The 21,849-nt window shown below is 52.5% G+C and overlaps 1 protein-coding gene across 2 annotated transcripts in view; it reads left to right on the top strand.

Moving 5' to 3' along the window:
• The window catches only part of CALN1 (calneuron 1), a 138,228-nt gene that overhangs the window by 73,496 nt on the left and 42,883 nt on the right, over positions 1 to 21,849 (top strand). For both annotated transcript variants that reach the window (XM_050981947.1, XM_050981946.1), the window contains exon 4: positions 10,813 to 10,925. In XM_050981947.1, the coding sequence (XP_050837904.1) occupies positions 10,813 to 10,925 (113 nt within the window). The remainder of the gene's footprint in view (positions 1 to 10,812; positions 10,926 to 21,849) is intronic.

The following is a 21,849-nucleotide window of genomic DNA, read 5'->3' as shown; positions in this document are numbered from 1 at the left end:
CATGGACAGCAGAGATCTCCTGGAGGGAGGATGGGCTGTGGGAGAGATAAAGAAACCTGCCCCAGGAACAGCAGAGAACTGCCCAGCTCTGACAGAGGGGGACAGAACACACCCCCAGCCACATCTTGTAACCCAGGACAGCGAGCTTCACCCAGCTGAAGAAACACAGCTGCCATGGGGAAAATCGTGCAATTGGCATAAACTCCCCTCAGTCATGGAGAAAAATGAGAATCTCCTTGGAATATTTCAAGGTCTCCAGAGAAATCATGAGAAATCCTCAGAACCCTCCTTCTGTGGACTCCAGGAGATGTTGTGGCACTGCTGGATGGAAAGTGCCAGAAAAGGACAAGAAGAAAAGGGATTTGCTGGGCAAAAATGTTTCTCTTTAGGAAGGGAGGTGAGGGCTGGGGGTTCTGAGATTCCCAGTAAGCCAAAGCTTTGTTTGGAAGTGTGGGGCTGTTCCCACAGAGGTTGTTAGTGGACCTGGGCATCTCTCTGGGAGCTGTGCTTTGTAGGGAGCCAATATTTTGGTCTGGAAATGCTCCCAGAGGTCAAATCTGACCTTTATCTCATGGATACCCCTAATTTTCAGCCATAATTCTGCATTTCATGGACACAGACTGTGAGAGGGGCCTGTGCTTCTCACTGCAAGCTGGGGAATGAGCTGGAATGTTCTGCCAGCACAGGGAAAGGGAAATATTTTATACATTTCTGTGCTGGAAAAAGGAATTATTTGTAAATTCTTCCAATTGACAGCAAGGCTGATAAAAACGCTATGAAATGGCACATGGAATGTGTGGCCTTATGTGGGATTCTTCTTCTTTGAGCAGGATTTGCCATGAAAGAGATGAATGTGTGACTTAAGTGTCACAAATGGTTTCATTGGGATTTTTATCTGAGGAATAAAATGAGCACTTGGTGCACTAATTAGAGGAGCAGCTGGAAAAATAACTCCAGGCTACCACAAGAGGGGGGAAAAATCCACCCCGGATGTCAAATTATTTATTAGGATGAAAATAGGGAGTGTTTCGATGAAGCAAAAGTCGAGCTGGTTTCACCAGGGACCTGCCTGGAACCTCTGGGACATTCTGGGATGGTGACACCCTTGGGAGCAATGGAAAATGGGGGAATCTCAACTTCAAATTCTGGAAGAGTCATGTAATAATTGAGGTTAGAAAAGATCTCTGAGGTCATCGAGTCCAACCACCACCAGCACTGCCAAGGCCACCACTGCCCATGTCCCCAAGTGCCACATCCACAGGGCTGTTAAACCCCTCCAGGGGTGGGGACTGCACCACTGCCCTGGGCTGCGTCCATGCCTGACCAGCCTTTCCATGGAGACATTTTCCCAATATCCAACTAAACTTTTTCTGGTTGTCTCCAGAACAGCCTGAGGCTTTTCTGGATGTTCAAACCCAGGCAGAAGTGCCATTGGTGCTGTGGTTTGGTGACCATGGTTGGACCTGATGACCTTGGAGATCTTTTTCAACCTCAGTGATTCCAGGACTCTTCCAGAACTTCAAACTGAGATTCCCCCCCAGTTTTTCATTGCTCCCCAGGATTTCACCTTTCCAATTCTACCATTACAGGTGACACTTCCCAGAATGTCCCAGATTCTGTTTGGAAAGGGAAGAAGTGACTGCCACGGCCATGTGGTGTCAAGGTCACCGTGTCCCTCCAGGCCATTGTCCTGCTGTCCATGACTCCCCCAGGGACTTTGCTTTGGTCTGCCTGCCCTGGCTCCTGGGGAGGGAAGCGACACCAGGGCTCGGGACAGGCATGGGAATGGTCAAGGGACATGGTCTGGAACATCTGGAGACAGAGCAAATCTCTCCTTCAAAAATGAAATGTTCAGCTTTCCCCTGGGGCAGACAGAAGGCAAATTCCTTGTCCTTAGGCATGGACAAATCCTAGGATCAGAGGATCATTAAGGCTGGACAAATCCCAGGATCATTAAGGCTGGAAAAGACTTCCAAGATCATCCTGTCCAACCTTTGATCAATGAAATGTTGGCTTCTGTCCACAAGCTCGGCTTGAGCTGCCCTGTGTGGGACAATGGTGACATTCCCAAGCTGGAAACATTTTCTCTGCTTCTTTTGTCTCCCCCACTTTTCTTCTTTGGGTTTTCCTGAGATTTTTTACTGTGGTGGATGTTTCCTTGTGAATCAGCATGAAAAGAGGTGGATAAAATATTTAATCTTATATCTCAATATAAAATGTGTTTCAGTATAAAAGAGCCCAGGCTGCTGGAGGGGGACCAAGAACCATTTCTGGGATTAAAATCAGAGTTCACAGGAGTCAGAGAATCCCAGAATCCCAGGTTTAGGTTGTAAATAATCTTAAAAATCATCTCACTCCATCCTCTGCCACGGGCAGGGACACCTTCCACTATCTCAAGTTGCTCTAAGCCCCACCCACCCTGGCCTTGGGCACTTCCAGGGATCCAGGGGCAATGGATTATGATGGATTTGGGGTTTGTCCTTTGATCTCAAAGTGATTTTTCAGTGTGAGAAATGATCCAGCCACATTCCAGCCTGGCTGTCTTTTAAAATGTGTTACTGAGCTGGGAATTTTGGGCAGCAGGATGGATTTGATGAGACTTGTCTGGATTTATAGGGGCCACTCTCTCCATGTCTGCTTTCATTTGGACAATGAGGATTATCACATTTTATCCCACCCTGTATTCTCACTGCAGAAATGAGGAGTAATTACAGCTGCTGCTGCAGCCTGTCAAATCTGCAGCTCAGTGAGAGCTACAAGTTCATCAAATTACACTGAATTATGTCAAATTATACCCAGTAATAGCCCACCCTGCCTTTGCTGAAGTGCAGCCCAGCACAAAAGGAAGGCCTGAAGTGCAGTGTCCCCTCTGGAACCCACCCATGCTTGGGCTGGGATGCAACTCATGCCCTGTGCTTTGTTTCCATCCTTGTGGAATTTTATTTCTTGCTGAAATGCAGCGCCCTGGGATCATTTTAGCTCCACAGGGTGTGTGTGCCCCAGGGAGCCCCCAGAGTAATGAGCTGCCGGTGCTGCCCAAGGTGCACCCAGAGCTCTCTGCCCCTCCCAGGGCAGGGGCAGAGCTGAGGGAATCCTGGGCAATCTGGGGTGATCCCACTGCTCCTGATCCATGGGACACAGGGAGCAGCTGCTCACAGCTGGGGACAGACCAGAGTCTGCACAGACCTGCCAAATGGGTTTGGGTGCCCAGGGAGGGGATTTCAGAGAGGGCTGGGGACTCTGGGGACTCACACCCCCCTCAGCAGGGCCCTTCCCTGGGGACATCTGGTGGCAGGGCTGGTCCCTGGGCATCCTACAGCTCCCTGGGGCTGCTGTGGAGCTGGCAGGTGTCTGATGGGCATTTATTCCTTACTGCAGTCCTGTTTGCCTGGGACTTTTCCTCCTGGTTTTAGTGTTGTGCTGGAGCAGAAGCAGGTCCCTGTTTCCTCAGTCCCTGGGGACACAGGGAGGTCACAGATTTAGTTTTAATGGGACAAACCAGGCCTGGGGAGCTGTTCCCTCCCCCTGCAGGACAAGAAAAGGGTGCCAGAGTGAGGAACTCTCTAGCTCCTCTGCTCGGCAGGATGCACAAACCCCCCCTGCTCCTCCCTTCTGGCTGGGCTGGTGCCTTCCAGCCCCATGGAACCCCCTCCTCCAGGGATGGTCCCTACAATCCATGGAGCTTTTCTGTGGGGCTGTCATGGAACCAGATCCACACAACTGCTCTGAAAACTGCAGGAGTGGAGGGACTTAAGGGACAGAGGGGCTCCAGTGGAGATATTTATCCTTTTCTCAGATCCAGCGAAGTTTTGATGGAATCCCAGAATGGTTTGAGTGGGAAGGGATCTTAGAGCTCCTCTCATTCCATGGGCAGGGACACCTCCCACTGTCCCAGGCTGCTCCAAGCCCTGTCCAGCCTGGCCTTGGGCACTGCCAGGGATCAGGGGCAGCCCCAGCTGCTCTGGGCACCCTGTGCCAGGGCCTGCCCACCCTGCCAGGGAACAATTCCCAATTCCCAACATCCGATCCAGCCCTGCCCTCTGGCAGTGGGAGCCATTCCCTGTGTCCTGTCCCTCCAGCCCCTGTCCCCAGTCCCTCTCCAGCTCTCCTGGAGCCCCTTTAGTTCCTGGAAGGGGCTCTGAGCTCTCCCTGGAGCCCTCTCCTCTCCAGCTGAGCACCCCCAGCTGTCCCAGCCTGGCTCCAGAGGTGTCCCAGACCTGGCAGCAGCTCTGTGCTCTCCTGGATTCACTCTTACAGACCCACGTCCTTCCTGGCAGTGGGGGCAGCTGTTTCTCTCCTCCCAGAAGTCACTGGAGCTGTCTATCATTAAAACTGTTTTCCAAGGCCAAAGTTTTGTGCCAGACTTTCCCTGATTGAACTGTAATTATGGAGAAATTCTCTGCCTCGTGCTGGGCGAGGGGTCAGGCTGCTGAGGAGGATCTGACCTCCCAATCTTTGTAACCGAAAGCCTTGTCTAGGAAATCTCCTGAGGCTGGAGGTGTTCCTGCCCATCCTGTGCCTCATCCCAGGGCACAGCCTCGCCCAGACCGTGCCAGCCCTGCCCGGCTGCGCCGGGCACGGCAATGACGCAGCCCGGGCCGGCCGGGCACCTCAGGGAGCTGCTGGAGAATAAAAATAAACAGCACTTGTGTGCTCCGCGCCCCGAGCTGCAAACCCAGCTCATTAACTTTAAATATCTCACCTCCCTTCTCGCTGGAGGTCACGCTCGGCAGGAGGAGTGCGGTGCTCATCACCTCCCAGCGCACATCCTCATCCTCACCCCGGCCCGGGGCCACGCAGGGAACTTCCAGGGACCTGATTATCCTGAGAATGGCCAGGGAAAGGCTCATTTAGGGAGTAATCAGTGAGCATTATTCAACCAATTCGATATACAAGGCTCTGAAACCCAGGCTAAGTCCGTTCTTCCCAGGAGTGGAGGTGATGCAATCCAGGAGTGTTTTCCCCCTCTCATTTCCCTTCTCCCCCTCTCATTTTCCTTTCCCTCCCTCTCATTTCCCTTCTCCCTCCTTCATTTTCCTTTTCTCTCCTCTCATTTCCCTTCCCCCCCACCACCCCCCGTCATTTCCAGGAGTGTTTTCCCCCTCTCATTTCTCTTCTCCCCCTCTCATTTCCAGGCATATTTTCCCCCTCTCATTTCCCTTCCTCCCCCTCTCATTTCCTTTCCCCCTCTCATTTCCAGGCATGTTTTCCCCCTCCACTTCCCCTCTCCAGCTCTGCCTTTCTCCAGCCCAATGAAGATTTAATTCCACCCTCCAAGGCAGCGGCTGGGACAGGAGACTTTTGCAGAGACAGGGGTCTCTCCTGAGGGCTGAGGGTGGGGCTGTCCCATGGGAACAGGGGCGGGCTGGGGCCACCCCTGCTCCTCTGAGCATTCTCTTATTCCCTCAAAGCTCGGGCAGGAGTTCCCAGGAGCTGCTGCTGCTCCCTGGGATGAGGGGATTTGGAGCCCTGCTCTCCCTGCCTGGTATTTCCAGTCTGAGCAGACTTCTGAAGTTGGATCCTGTGGGATCAGGACCAGGGCTGGGTGGGATGGGTGGTTTGGGGGTGTTTGGGGCTGCTGGTGCCCTGACAAGGTGACTGCACAGCTCTGGCTCTGGTTCCTGCTGCACATCCCAGCAGATCCAACTTCCCCTGCTCCCTGTAGTGAAGGGCTGAGGGAAGATGAAATCCTTTGTCTGAGCTCACAGCTTAGGGAGAGGGTGAGAATTCTCTGTGCTCAGCTCTTACAAACCATTGCAGAACCAGCAGGAGCAGCTGGTGGCACCTGGAACCTCTCAGTGCTGGGGACATGGGATCAGAAGGAGGAGAATTGGTGTTGAAGGCAAGTGCCTTAGGGAGTAAATCCCCTTTCCAAAGGGCTGCAGGCTCTTTCACCTCCCCTGAGATGGTGTCCAACCCACAGTCTGCTCCCTGGAGGGCAGTGACACTTTTCCAGTCCCCTCCAGGTGTTCAGTCATTAATGATTTTCTTTTTCCTTTGTCCCATCTCCTCTGCACAACTCCTGCCAGGAGGGGACAGCCAGGGGCGGGGGGGGGGGGGGTGTTGGGCTCTGCTCCCAGGGAACAGGGACAGGAGGAGAGGGAACGGCCTCAGGCTGGGCCAGGGGAGCCTCAGGGTGGACATTGGGAACATTTCTTCACTGGAAGGGTGGTCAGACATTCCCAGAAATGTTCAAAAACCATGTGGATGTGGCTCTAGGGGACAGGAGTCAGTGGTGGCCAGTGGTGGGCAGTGCTGGGGGAAGGTTGGACTTGATGATCCTGGAGGTCAGTTCCAACCTCTATGATTCCATGATTTTGTGGTCCCACAGGTTTATTTTGGAGGCCCAATGGACATTTTGCAGAGGTGCAGACATCCTGTCCTTGAGTCACTCAGGTCCCAAGCAAATGTCCCTGGGCTGCAAGGTCTGGAAAAACCCCCGGATTCCCAGCTCCACACTGCTCTTTGCTGCTGCTCCATCTTCCTTGGTGCCCTTGGAATCAAAGAGCCACAGTGGTTTGGGGTGGAAGGGACCTTAGAGATGATCCAGCACCAGCCCTGCCATCCCCACACTTGGCACAAGGGCGTTGGATGTGCCATGGGAGCCCAGGATTCCCAGAGCTCCCTGCTGGAGCTCTGTGGAGCTATGGGAGTGGCCAAACTGAGCTCACACATGGCAAATGCTGATGCTGGGGCTCCTCACACTGGAATTATCCCCAGGGTCTCTCTGCACCCCATGAAGGAGCAGTGAGGGGGAGCTTTGGCAAGTCCCTGCTGGCCACACGAAGTCTGTGGCACTGGAAAGGTTCCCAGAGAACCCAGAGGTGTTGCTTGGTGCCTTCAGCATCCTCTTCCCACGATGGGACAATGAGCCAGGCTCCCACCACTGCCATGCCTTGTTATTGTCACACTTCCCTGGTTCCTGCCAGGGCTGAGTCCTGCAGGGAGCAAAGGCCTGTGGGCACCTGGAGCTCTTCTCACCCAGCTGAGGGCCTGGGCATGATGAGCTGATCTGATTTGGCTCTGCTGGGGTGGCCAGAGAGGTTCTGAATCATTGTTTGAGTCATGAGGCTCAGCCACAGTGTTGGTGTCCCCAGGTGACTTGGTGGCATTAATGCCAGGATTAACAGAGAGCTTTACAGGGAAGGAAAATGTGAGGGCACTGCTGAGAGGGAATCAAGGAGTGCTTTAGGTGGGTTTAAACCAGTGCTTGAGCTCAGCTCTGGTGTCCTGCTAAGATCACCAACACAGGCAGTGACCCATCCCTTGGCCCAGGGAACTCAGGGATGGGGTGGAATCCTGCCTGGAACCCCTCTGTGCTCACCCCCTTTGCCACCTGCCAGGCTGTCCTGTTCCAGCAGCCCCTCACCCCCACTCCCAAGGTTTCCATGTCCCAGCAGACCCCACCCCACCGTGCTCCTAGGTTTCCCTGCCCTCCCAGTTTGTAAATAAGCTCTGGAAATGTGTGAGTGCCTTGGAATCATGGAATCATTAAGCTGGAAAAGAGCTCTGAAACCCTCAGGTGCAGCCATTAACCCATCACTGCCCGATCCCCATGGAACCATTTCCCTTCCTCAGTCAGGGACCTCAGCCGGAGCAGGGTTTATAAATCTGTGTTTGTGCCTGGGAGCAGGGACAGGAGGGAGCTGTCCCGGGGCTGTCCCAGGCCAGGGAGCACATCCTGCTCCACCTGGCTGGAGCTCTCCTGCCTGTGCCCCTCCAGCACAAACTTCCCAGGGCTTTTCATCCTGTGGCATGAGCTGTGCTCAGGCCTCAGTAGGAGCCTGGAGGCAGAGGAGGGGAGCACCCATCTCACAGGGGGACTGGGGTCCTGTGAGCCCTGCTGGGGTCAGGGATTGTGGGATGGCTCCTGGAGAGGTGAGGGAGAACAGACAGCACAAGAACTCCAACGCAGCCTTTTTCTCCTTTCTCCCCATCCTTAAACCAGCTCTGAGTTAATTTGTGGATAATCTACACATGACTCAAAATCCCAAGGACCCTGGGGAGAGCAGCACATCTGCAGCACAGGGATGGGAGGGTTGGATTTGATTCCAGGGCTCAATCCGCCAGCAGCTCCCAGCGCTGGTGCAAGGCGGTGGGGAGGAGCAGGAGGGTGAGCTGGGCGGCTCGTCCTGTGCCAAACCCAATTCCACACTGTGCTCCCAGAATGGGATGTGAAAACCGGGCTGTGGTGGTGCCCAGGCTGTGCAGAGCAGCCCCGTGCAGGTTTTAGTGTTGGTTTTTATAACATTTCTCTCGTGGCTGTCAAAAGGAATTTTCAGACAAACCCGTGATTTCTCTCTGTTGATGAAATGATGCTGCAGTCTCCTGAGGTGCTGATGGCAGGGAAGGTTTGTTTTCTGCAGCTTCACATGAATGTTAAAGGGATATTTCTACCAGGCAAAAGTGGGGTCTAGCTGCCTTGTTTTAATTGAAGAGTTTTAATTGAAAAAGCAGTCAATAAGGGGATAATGCATTTTTTCAAAGGCATCTTTCTTTGGAGGTTGTGGAAAATGCTCTCATTAAGCTGATAATTAAAGCCTGTGAAGTTAGTGATGATCCCTGGCAGAGGCACAGGGAAGTCACGAGCGAGCGAGGGGCTGCCCGAAGTCTTGTACAAAGTCAGAGCCCAGCAGTCCTTTTATCTGGAATCACGTGTGGGACCGAGTCCTGCGTGTCCTTTGAGGATGGAGTGACATTGGAGAGAGCCCGAACTGAGTAACTCCGTGCTCGGGGTCACGCGGGCACAGGGCCAAATGAATGCGGGGGCAGGTAGCAGCATCTCTTTAAAATACAAATTGTTTTCTTGTTAATCTGGCTAATTTACAGAAATTAGCATCCCAAAGCATTCCGATTTGGATCCCAGCGCATGGATTCGCTGCTGTGGTGCCATCGGGCGCTGTGCTGCGGTGTAAAATCACCCGGAGCCGCTGTTCCCTTCCCGAGCGATCCGGCGTGCCGGGACCGATCCACCCGCGGGATGGCCCCCGAGGGGCGCCGGGGGGAACGCGTTTCCCACCGCCAAGAAATGTTTTACAGAATGGCTCTCCAGGGGATGGGCTGCCCACCCCTTATCTCAATGTGCTGGCCCAGAAATGAGCTCGGTCCTGCAGAGCCCCGGAGCTTGGAGCGGCTTTAGCAGCGGAACCATGAGCGGATCCCTCGCGTTTCACAGGATCCCTGCAGGGTTGCCCTTCAGAGCCTCACCCCAGGGTATTCTCTCCCAGAAATCCCAGATCTCCCGGTGCCCGGAGATCCCAATTCAGCCCAGAGAGTGCTCGAGCTGTGCTGGTTTTGTGCCCGGGCTGTGCTGGCTTTCCCACGGCGTTTGTGCCGAGATAAGGGCACGGGAGATCGCGATCAGCCGCGCGGCTGCTCTGATCGGAACACGGGGTGTGATACGAGGCACAGATGTGATTGATTAGAAGCACAGATGTGATAAGAAGTGCAGATGTGATTGATAAGAAGCACAGGTGTGATAAGAAGCTCAGGCAGTGGTGGTGGCACGGCTGGCACACGGCGCTGCCATGGGCACTGCTGGCGTTTCAGCCGCGGCCCTGGCATTGATCTGCTGGAGTCTCACAGGTCTGAGACACTTCTCACACCTGGTGACTTAACTGCAGCAGCTCCAGGGAGGGCTGGATGCGGTCACTTCCCCCTGAATGGGAGTAAAACACAGCCACAAATCCTGCTAGTGCTGGGAGCAGGGCTGATTTACCCAGCCCTTCAGTTCATTAACAGGGACGAGGAGATGTCCATGGACTGATCAATGAAGGAGATTTTCCATCAGATTAGGTTAAGCATTCTCAGGAGATCTGGGCATTGAACTGCTTAGACAGACAGGGAGTTTAAAGATCTTTCAGCAGGCATGAATATCCCCTTTTTTTTGTGGAGAGAAAAGTGACATTTGGTACAAAACTCCCTCCAAACATCCCCGTGCCTTGTTCAGAGCAGGAGCCACACTCAGCACTGCACCAGCTAGGCTCATTAGGGGCAGGACCTGTCACCTGTTCCTGCTGGTGGCACTGAGGCTATGCCTGCACTGCCTGCTCTGCATGCCAGGCACACACGGATGCTGCTGGGAAGCTGGGCTGAAAAACCTGCTGGATCTGCAATAGCCTGGCCCCTGCTCTGCCTGCCGGATCTGCAAGAGCCTGGCCCCTGCTCTGCCTGCTGGATCTGCAATAGCCTGGCCCCTGCTCTGCAAGAGCCTGGCTCTTGCTCTGCCTGCCCTCACTCCCTCTGGAGCCTGGGGCTGGGGCTGTAAAACTTGTGCAGAACCTGAGAGGGAGAGCCCTGGCTGTGCTGCTGGCTCCTGTCCCCCTGCCAAAATGGCTTTTTGGGAGCTGCCTCTGGACTCTCTGGGATTGGGGAATGACCTGTTCCCCTCAGTGCATGGCCTGATTCTGTCCTTGGGGACATCTGGGACATGACAGGAGCCATTCCCTGGCACAGCAAAGGATTTGGGTCCGTGGGCACTGGGAAGTTGCTGTGGAGATTTCCCAGTGTGTGGCGGATCCCTGATGTGCAGCAAGTCCAGAGGGGCATGTTGGGCTTGAAGGAGTAATTAATTGATAATAATGAGGGTGGGCAGGCCCTGGCACAGGGTGCCCAAAGCAGCTGGGGCTGCCCCTGGATCCCTGGCAGTGTCCAAGGCTAGGCTGGAGGGGCTTGGACCAGCCTGGGACAGTGGAAAGTGTCCCTATTCACATCTGGGTGCTGCACTATATGGCCTCTAAAGTCCCTCAAAATCCCTTCCAACCCAACCTTCTCTCTGATTTCTGAGTCTCTGATCTTTTCCTCTCATTCCAGGGGATGGCCAGGTGGATTTTGATGAATTTATGACCATTCTGGGGCCTAAGCTGGTGTCGTCGGAGGGCAGGGACGGCTTCCTGGGGAACACTATAGACAGCATATTCTGGCAGGTAAGTCAGCATTGCTTGAATTGGAGCTTCAGGCAGCTCTCAGCAGCTTCCTGAGTGGATTTGTTGAGGAGCACAGGATGTTTTACTGAGTGGGAATGATTGTGGAAAGGGTGTTGAGGTCCACCATGACGGGGGCTGTGGAAGAACATCCCAGCTAGGGGAGGGAATTGTGTCCAGCCAAGCCCTCTGTTCCTGTGGATGGATGCAGCGGGACACAGAAAAACACTCAGAGACTTGTCCAGCACCTTTGAGAGTCTGGGATTCACTTTTGGAAGAGAAAAGCATTTTTTTCCAGGAATCTTTTGAGTAGAGAACCTTGAAGCTGCCTGGCTGCTCCCAGAATTGTGTCCCTGTCCTTGGCTGTGGCAGGGGTCGTTCCACACAGAGGGAATGTGCTGGGCAGGTCAGGTCCACTGGGATTTCTGCTGAATTTGGGGATGAGCACTCTGTATTGTGCCAGAGAAAGTTTTGCCCCAGGTGCTTCCCGGGGTGGTTGGGTCCTGCTGGTCCCAGATACCAGAAGGAGACAGCACTGGGAGCTGCTTTTTGCCTGCCCTGCAGTGAGACTTTAAACAGCACTGGAGCTTCCAGGAAAAGCAGTCCAGGCTGTTATGGCAGGATCAAAAATCCTCCAAAACACAGAGCTGCACATTTGCTGCCAATGGTTCAAATGTGTGGCTTCCTGTGGGATTCCAGCTCCTTTTACTGACCATCCCACAACCCTGGCCTGCTGAGAAACTTTGGCTGTTCCCAAGTTTAATGAAGCAAAAGAGCCAAACCTGGAAATGAGATTTTCTGCCTTCTTTTACAACCCTCCAGCCCCATCCAGACTGAATTGGGTGGAGCTTTGGAAGAGTATTTTAAAAGGCTTTTAAAAACTTGTTCCTGGCCTCCTAGCATGGGACAGAATAACCCTGAAAATTCTGCTCTGGATTCCAGGATTTGGTTGTCAAAGCAGGAGTTTGGTGCTGGTGAAGCCCCCATGGTTTGTGATGCACCTGGGGGGAGTAAACGGCACCAGGAAGGGCAGGAATGGGAGCCAGGGATGTTTTAGTACCTTCACTGCTCCTTGGGAGCCTCATCCCGGGCTGGGAAGAAGAGGAGGGAGCCCATCTTATCCCATGGAGTCATTGACACCTTCCAGAATTCTAGCCCCTCAGGAGCTGCTCAACAAGCAAAAATCCTGGTGGGAAAATCAGGTTTGTGAGCTCAGCTCTTGGATGGGGAGCAGAGAAGTCTGGAGCCTTCCTAAAAGTTCCACTCATGCTTTGACCCACTGCTTTTAGTGACACTCCTACCCCTGCAAATGCCTGGAATGAGGCTGGAATGAGGCAGGATTGTGCCTGGATTTAGGGCAGCAGGGTTCCTGGGATCAGCTTCCACAGGGACATGGCCCTGGTGCCTCCCTGGCTGTGGTGGGACAGGGAAAAAGGAGCAGAGGCTCCAGGTGCTGTGGGTGGGCAGGGGCAGCCCCGGGGGCTCCTCAGGCAGCAAAGCTCTGACTGAGTTCCACCAGTGCTCCATGGCCTTGGAAAACAGCAGTTATGGGCCCTACCACCTCTTTACTCAGCACTGCCCTGGGTTTCTGAGCCCTTGAAGAGCTCTGGTTGCTTTTCCTCTGGGGTTGGAGTACAATGTCTCTGCAGCTTTTTCCCAATGAAAAAGCAAGGAAAAAAATCACAGAAGTGTCATTCAGGGAACAGGTTCTCTTTGCCCGTTGCTCCCTGGCTTTACCCAATCCCTCTGCAGGGCCATCAGTCACCTCATCCCCGAGCATTTCTGCCTCTGCATCATCTCCAGTGGGACTCCTGATGGTAAGCCAAGCCTTTGTGGGAGCCAGGGCTTGGCTGTGTTCCCCATTTCCCCTGATGTGCAATTTTCTGGAGCGAGTGGCAGGGGCGGAGCCTGGGTTGCTGACAGAGTCCTTCAGCCCTGTAGCCATTCCCAAGGAAGTATTTTAAGGAGGGAATGGTGCCCACAAGGCTGTGGTCATGCCCAGGGCTGGGAGGCAAGGATGGGACAAAAGGGACACCAGGCTGGGCAGTGCCACCATGAAACCTCACCCCAAAGCTTCTTCAATCAGTCCCATGGGAGAGAGGAACCATGTGGGCATCCCAAAAGTGCCTTCCCTCCCCATCAAAGCAGCTGCTCTCCAGCCTTCCCTCCAGCCTCCAGCTGGGGTGTCTTTGCCAAGCTCATTTCTAAGGGCAAAGACCTCCAGGCTCCAGGGTTAAACACCTCCTTTGGGATTGAATGTTAAGGAGCTCCAGGCCGTGGGGTCCAGAGGGAATAACAGCCCTGGATGAGAGGTTTTGAATGGAATGAACCTCTCTAGGGTGGCTGAAATACTTTGGGAAGTTAGGAGAAGTGGCATTGTTAAACAACAGGGCTGCATCTGCATCAGGTGCAGGGGAAATTCTGTGCCCACAGCACTGATGAGGTGATTTGGAAAAGCCAAATTATCGAGTACACTTTGTACCTGCCCAGCTGAGAGCCAAGGTGCTGCCTGATTGATTTCTCCCCTTTTCTCTTTGTTGTGTGCACACAGAGCCTGCAGGGAAATTCAGGCAGGATATCTGGGGCTTTGTGTGGCTTGAGGGGACAGGGCTGGACCAACCCCTCAGCCATAGTGCCTGTGCATGCCATCAGGAGCAGCCTGGGCATTTGGGATAAACAAAGCTGCTTTGCAGGAGCAGGAGCAGCAGAATTCCAATATCAGCCAAAATCCAAATTCCAGTATCAGCCCCTGCTGATACTGCCCAGAGCTCTCATTTCTCACTGCCGGGGCGTTCTCCCAGGTTTGGGGAGGCAGGTCCTGTGTGATAATTTACTTGTGGGCAATTTTGGAAGGAAATTGAGACAGGACCTCTGAGCTGTTTTTGATGATGTGGTTTATTTTCTTATCTTCTACACAGGCAGGAAGGGTGAGCTCGGCTCACATCTTCACTTCATGCTTCAAGAAGGTCACAAGACCCTTAGTTGCAGGACTTTTTAAGGAGTTATTAACCAATAAAACTCTGCCAACAAGAATATTTATGTTTTTGACCCATCCTTAAATATTCCATCTTATGGATCCATGCTATAGTGTAAGCTTTCTTAGCCATCATGTTATGCACACAAACCTACAGCACTGCATTCTAAACTTCTTGTTTACCTCTGTAACTACTTTCTTTTTTCCTATATCTTAAACTCTAAAACTCTAAACTTTCCTCTACTTAGCTTAACGTGTCTCTGCTTTAAACTATAAATCCACATTCTCGCTTCTAGCACCTCAGTTTGGAAGGTCCTTTTCAAGGTCTCAGATCAAATCCTGTGTATAATCCTAAACTTTGGATGACAGGCCCAAGGTTCTGAGAGTTCCCTGCATTTCAGATTCCAGAAGTCCTGCACAAGGAACAGCTCAGCAGCTGCTTGTGCTCTCTGGGTTTGGGGGAACCTTTTCCTTTTTCCAGGGTCTCAGACTTTTTTTAGGGGGAGGGATATCCTGGGGTTTGTGATCCTTGATGGGTGAGGAGGAATCCAACAGCACCCTTGTGTGAGGAGGGAGGACAGCAGGGACAGGCCAGGGACAGGCCAGGGACAGGCAGAGACAGCAAGGACAGGACATGGACAGGCAGGGACCCCTGACTCTGAGCTGCACCCCCAGCACAGGCCCCAGGGACATTTTGTTCCCTGGAAAACGGAGCAGGGCCCACATCCAGTGGTGGGGGTGCATTTGGGGCTGGCTGGGGAGGGAATTCAGAGGGAGGGGAGGGGGATCAGCGCTGGCTGGGGACACGGGACAGCAGAGGGACACGGGACAGCAGAGGGACACGGAGGTTCCCGTCCCATCCCAGCACCGAGGTTTCAGGTTTCCCCGCTCTGCCTGTGCAGCTGGGAATGCAGGAGAGTCCCAAGACACAGATCGGGGCTCTCCTGATCTGGTCAATCAATTAGTGCCTTAATAGAGTGAAATGAAGGGGAAAATGTGAGGGAATGGCCGTGGCACAGGGCAGGGCAGGGAGGGAGAGGGAGTGAGGGATAGGGAATGAGAGAGAGGGAATGAGGGAACAGGGAATGAGGGAACAGGGAATGAGGGAGCAGGGAATGAGGGAGAGGAGTGAGGGAACAGGGCATGAGGGAACAGGGAATGAGGGAGCAGGGAATGAGGGAGCAGGGAATGAGGGAGCAGGGAATGAGGGAACAGGGAATGAGGGAGCAGGGAATGAGGGAGCAGGGAATGAGGGAGCAGGGAATGAGGGAACAGGGAATGAGGGAGAGGAGTGAGGGAACAGGGAATGAGGGAGCAGGGAATGAGGGAGAGGAGTGAGGGAGCAGGGAGTGAGGGAGAGGAGTGAGGGAGCAGGGAGTGAGGGAGAGGGGGTGAGAGAATGAGGGAACAGGAGGTGAGGGAGAGGAAGGGAAGGAGGGACAGGGAGTGAGGGAGCAGTGGGTGAGGGGCTGCGCTCGGGCTGTCTCCAAAGACAGTTTTGCCTGGAGAGGGATTTTTCTTTCTGGAGTTCAGATAAACCTGCTGCAGTTGCTTCCTGTGTGTGAGTTCCTCCTGCTGTCCCTGCAGAGGAGTTAATCTCTCTCTAAATGAGCCTTGCTGCAGAGCAATTGTTCGTGTCTGTGTCCAGTTTGATGTGGGAACAGTTCCAGGTGCCCCTCTGGGGTCAGCCCTTCCTCCCTCTCCTCCTCCTCCTCCTGAGGCAGTGCAGCCCCTCTGGGCAGGTGCAGGATGTTGTAAAATCACAGGATGAAACATTTTACATCTTGCAGCAGAATTTTTTGCTGGTGCTGAGCTGCTCTGCTGCAAAAATCTCGATTCCTGGATTTCAGGAGCTGCTGTGTCAGCTTTTAAAAGAACCTTCTCAAATCAACTGCCGGGGAGGAAGATAGGTGAGAGATTGGGAAGGAATTCTTTACTCAGAGGGCGGGCAGGCCCTGGCACAGGGTGCCCAGAGCAGCTGGGGCTGCCTCTGGATCCCTGGCAGTGCCCAAGGCCAGGCTGGACGTTGGGGCTTGGAGCAGCCTGGGACAGTGGGAGGTGTCCCTGCCATGGCAGGGGTGGGATGGGATGAGCTTTAAGGTCCGTCCAAGCCAATCCATTCCACATCTCTGTGATTCACAGATCCAGTGCCCTCCCTCTGGGTGCCTGCTCTGGGGTTTAAATCAGGAATGCAGCTGAAAGTATGGGTGGAAATTGGATGGATGGGGCCAAAGATGGAGAATTGGGGCTGGACCATTGCACCAGGAACACCTCCCCAAATCCTCTTCCACCAAACAAATCATCCCACAACACCACCTCATTCTGGGCAGCACTTTTTGATTGCTGAACCTGAGATATCTTCAAATTATTTCCATGGAAAAAAAAAGCTGTACATTTAAAATATCCACCATTTCTTGGGTTTTCCCAGCTGGAAAAGTAAAGGAGAGGTTGGAAACCTTGGCATTGATTATCCTGCAAAATAACTGCAATGTGAGCTGGGAGCCAAGGCAGAGACCTTTCCTGGGACACCCAGCTGTGGTCATTGAGTTCACCAGTGCCCCTTAACTCAAGCATCCAGATGATATCCTAGTTTCAGGAATTAAATCTCCTGCCACAGCTGCTCCTGCAGTTTAGGTCATAGTTCCTTCATATCCATATTTAAAAGGTGAGAATTTCTATGAGAGGTTGCAGGTGGCTGGTGTGAAGTTCATCCCAAAAAACCTGGGACACTGCTCAGTGTCCTTGAGCTCATTCCAAATATCCTGTGACTCTCCCAGAGTGTCCTTGAGCTCATCCCAGATAACCTGGGACACTCACAGAGTGTCCCTTGGAGCTATCAGAGGGAAACAGCCACTTCCAGGGTACAATTCAAGGGATCTGCTTTGGGCATCAGCCTCAGGAAGGGATAAATTGTGCTTCAGAAGTGCCATTTTTACTGCCTTTGGTACAAAAAATGTAGAGGGAAGTGGCTCAGGTGGAGTGGGGTGCACTGGGGCAGCTAAATGTCACCTCGTGGGTGCCAGCAAGGCTTTCAAGGCCTTTTTGGTGAAAGTTCCAGTCCCGTGGTGCTGTTTTCAGTGGAAGGGGAGAAGTTCTGCTGCCCCACTGAGCCTACCTTTGCTTCCAGGACATTTTGGCCCTGCTGCTCTCCGTGAATTTGTGGCAGCACAGGGACAGCTGAGCTTGTGCAGGGATGAATCCATCTCCAGACACTGTTCCCTGTCCCAAGGTCTGTGTCCAGATGTGCTGGCACAGCTGGAGCAGATGTGAGCACTGCAGGGTTTCATGCCCTGGCCCGTGGTGGTACAGTGTCCCTGTCATGCCCCTGGAGCCCTGGATGAATCCACCACAGTAATTCTGGCAAGCCTCATGTTCACCTGCCTGTGAAGGGACCTCCTTTCCACCCCCACATATTCCCTGCAACAAAATCCACCCTCCCAAACCTCCAGGGCGGAGTTTACAGCTGGAGATGGTGAAATTTTGGAAGCAGCAAAGCAGGAGAAAAGCAGGATTTCCGTGCCCAACTGTGGTTTTGAGCTTCAAGCAGCACATTTAGCCCTCAGAAATGCTCTGCAGCTTTGGTTCAGGATCTGGCTGCCCTGGAAGGTGTGACTGGGCTCTGTGCACCCTCTGCAGCATGCAGGGACACTTCCTCAGCAGCTCTCATGGTCCAGAGGTTCTCCTTTCTGTGCCAGTTTATTTATAAACTCAGGCTGCAGCTCCAGGGCTTTTTTTGAGAGTTTTTTTTTTTTTTCTCTTGCCTGGTGTGTGAAATTGGAATTGTGCTGTGGATTTCTCAGGGATTCACTTGGAAGTGGCAGGAGCAGCCTGTGGGAAAGGCGAATGTGTAGGAGCATTACCTGATCTCCCACCATCATGGGGCTGGGAGAGGCTTCCTGGCTTTTTGTGGACTCCTTCCTGAGGGGATCAGAATCCCCAGCACCCCTGAGGACCAGGACCCACCCTCAGTGCTGGTTTTCTTGGAATTGGGATAATTTTTCTTTTGGAAAAGCCTCTTTGGGTGATGGAGCAGAGGTGATGAATTCCAGGCAGGGGATTTCAGGGCAAATCCCAAATCCCCTTGCTCCCAGTGTCAGAAAGGAGTTTCTGCCAGAGAGGAGGCTTCACCCAGCGTTAAATCCCAATCCAAATCTCAGGATCATCCATCCATCCATCCATCCATCCATCCATCCATCCATCCATCCATCCATCCATCCATCATCCATCACTCCCTTATCCATCCATCATCCATCCATCATCCATCCATCCATCCATCCATCCATCCATCCATCCATCCATCCCCCATCCCTCCCTTATCCATCCATCCATCCATCCATCCATCCATCCATCCATCCATCCATCCATCCATCCATCCATCCATCCATCCATCCCCCATCCATCCATCATCCATCCATCCAATCCTGCTGGACTCTGCCTTTGGCTTCCCTGGATTCTTCCCATTCCTGTAACAAAATCACTTCTCACTGCACTGCAGGAATTTAGTTGAGGGAAATCTCGATTGACTCAAAGGGAAGTCTGATTTTCATGGAGATCTGAGATTGGGAACTTAAAACAGACTTGGCCTCTTTATTTCTTCTTTTCTTCTAAAGAATCCCCACTGTGAGATAAAAATCTACACATTGCCCTGCCTCCAAGCTCTGGCATTCAGTGGAGTAAAAATATGAGGGAAACTGAATTAAGGCTTGAAAAAGTAGGAAAACCAGGAAAATAGACACTCAATCACTCATAAACAAACAGAAACTTCGAGGCATTGGCAACTGTTTGCAACAAAGAGATGTGTTAGGAAGAAAATGACCTTTTCTGTGAAAGAAAATATAAAAAAATAAATTACCTGCTTGGGGGGAAAAAAAAGAAGAAAAAAGACTTTGGAAAAATGTAAATGAAGAAGCTGCAAAGATCCCAGTGCTGGGGGTGGGGAGTGCTGGAGTTCCTTGGGGTGAGGGGAGGAAAGGCCTGCAGAGAATCCCTGTAGCCCAGTGGGGAACTCACATTTCCCAGTGTGTATCCCAGATTTCAAGTACACCTGGAACCTGGCACCAAAGCCCTGGCACAGGGTGCCCAGAGCAGCTGTGGCTGCCCCTGGATCTCTGGCAGTGCCCAAGGCCAGGCTGGACAGGTCTTGGAGCACCCCGGGATGGTGGAAGGTGCTGGGGGTGGAATGGGATGGCTGTGAAAGCCCTTCCAACCCAAACCCTTCTGGGATTCTGAAAGAACCCCCTGGAGGTTCCAGGTCCTGAGTGACCCCTGGGTATTTGTGATGCTCTCCAGGTCCCCTGAGCACTGCTCCTGCCAGGGCCACTTGGGGCTGGGCTTCTGCCCCTGGAGAGGCACCAGGAGCAGTTTGGAAGTGCCTGCGGGGAAGAGAGGTGTCCTCTCTACTTTGCCATGCTCATCCAGCTGTCACCTGTGTGGGACATTGTCCCATCACTGCTGGCTTTCACAGAGTCACACAGGCCCAGCTGTCCTGAGCTACTGCCAGGATGGGGACGTTCCTGTGGCCACCAGGGTGGAGATGTGCCCTGGCAATCCCTGCTGAGGAGGTGGAGATGGCCTGGGTGTCCTGCAGGCTCAGCTCCACCCTGCCCTGTCCTCCGGGCCCCTCTCTTGCAGGAGGTGGGACAGGGACTGGGCCCCCTCCCTCCCCTTCCTTTGGGATCTTGCCCTAATTTCTCCAGGCACTTGTGCTACCAGTGCTGCCAGTGGGGTTGTGCTTCAGTTTGGAGGGTTTTACTTCTGTTTGGTTTTTTTTTAATTTCAGTTTGGGTTTTTTGTCAGTAATTTCTGGGTTCTTGGGTGATGTGCAGGGACTGAGGGTGTTCGTGGTGCTGTGACTGTCTCACATCACTGCACCAGTGCCAGGCAGATCCTTCCCAGGCTCTGAATTTATCAGCAAAATTCCCAGCAGATCCCTAATGCAGTTCTACCAAGTGAATGAAACAATGCAGATCTTCAAGAGAAATTCCTTGAGGATTTTTCTTTAAACAATTTTACCACTTCACTCAGAACCCATTCCTTTGTCTGGATGTTTTCTGCAACATCATTTCTGTGTCTGAGCAGGTTTGGGGTTATTTTAGTGCTGACAAGACAGAAATTTGTGCTCTGAGGTGGCTGCAGCCTCCAGAACCAGCAGAGCTGATGTGGTGTACAGGTATTTGTTTTGTTATTTTTGCTGTTGAGTACACAACTCTATCAAGTGGTCATTAGAATAAATTATTCTATGATCCAATACATTTACTCAGTTAAATCAATGTAGCCACAGCAGGGGCCCAGAGCAACCTGAGGGAGCTGTGCAAGGATCCGGTATTTGTGTGAGCTTGATGGGAAGTGTTCAGAACTGATTTTTATCATTTTGGAGAGTGAACAAGCAGATTTGGCACCTAAGGGGAAGATTTCTGCTCACAATGAGCCACAATAATGCTGCAGTTCCCTCCAGAGATGGATTTTAGTGTCCAAATTTCCTGCTCTGAGCAGAGCCAACCCTTGGGATCACCCACCAAGGTAGAGCTCATGGAAGGGTTTGAGCAGTGAGTGGGGGCTGCTGCCTTCCCTGGGGAAGGGATGGGGAAATCATCCCCTGACAGTGATCTGCTTGTTTTTCATCTCCTGCCCCTGCTGGGTGTTGGTTCAGATGTTCCCCTGGGGTTCCTCTGCCCAGGGGATCATTATCAAACATGGCCCTGTCACTCCAACTGCTCCCCTGTGCCCCTGCAGCTCCAGTGGCCTCAAACTTGGGGAGTGACAGAGCAATAAAGAGACAAATGAAACTGAGAAATGATCCTCTCTTTGAAAAATGTAAAAGGTTTATTAAAACCTTATCAAAAATACAACAGAAGACTGAATGGAGAAAATATTACAGGAGCAGAGGATCTTTCCCCACATGTGCTCACCCACACCATGGATGTTCTGCCTTTTAACCCTTTAGCCCTCCCAAAGTTCTGTCCATGGACTCCTCCTTCCCTGCCCAGGGCTGGAGATCACTGCCTGACACCTTGACTGGAGCTCAGGTGCTGCCATAGGAACGAGTGACCCTCCCAAATGTCCCACACCCAGGGCACCCCTGATAACAGCACAAGGGGGGTAAAACACAGCTATAAATCTATAAAACTGCTCCTAACATACATACTGATATTTGCCTTTTAATTTTGAGGGTCAACCATGGCATTACTCATTTATCACAAAACAAATGGAGGCATTTGAAAGGAGCAGAGCCTGAGCAGAGCTGTCATGGAGGGAGCCAGGCTGGGTGCAAATCCACATTACAGGGATTTCAGGGACTCTGATCCAGTGTGAGGACAAATCCGTGAACCTCAGCTTCCAGAACTTGTGTCCTTTGTATACAGGCAATTGAGGCAATATAAATATTTATTTTATGGCCAGCTGGTGTGTAGGTGCATGCTTTCACAACGTTATCCAGGATTAAAGAGCCAGAGGGCAAGGTTAGGTGGGACACTGGGAATAAGGAATTGTTCCCTGGGAGGGTGGGCAGGCCCTGGCACAGGGTGCCCAGAGCAGCTGGGGCTGCCCCTGGATCCCTGGCAGTGCCCAAGGCCAGGCTGGACACTGGGGCTTGGGGCAGCCTGGGACAGTGGGAGGTCTCTAGTGGCGCTGGATAGGCTTTAAGGTCTTTTCCAACCTTCCAACCCAAACCATGCTGGGAATCCAGATTTAGGTTAAATTTATCTATTCCCCAATTTTGGCTTCCTTTTGCTATGCCAGCCCAGTCCTGGCGTTTTCCAATGCCACATTTTTAACACAGACAGGCAGGAAAGCTCTGCTGAACTCATGCTCAAAACCCCCTGTGTGGATGTTCCTGCATCTTTTTCCTACTGCCATTCAAAAGTTTTTCATTTCAAGGGCATCTTCAGGGCAGAAGTGGAATTTATTATAATCACAGGATCAAATGAGGATGAAACCTCCCAGGAACTGCTGGTT

Source organism: Serinus canaria, chromosome 19 (assembly GCF_022539315.1).
Source record: "Serinus canaria isolate serCan28SL12 chromosome 19, serCan2020, whole genome shotgun sequence".
NCBI lineage: Eukaryota > Metazoa > Chordata > Aves > Passeriformes > Fringillidae > Serinus > Serinus canaria.
This window is presented reverse-complemented; position numbering and strand designations above follow the sequence as displayed.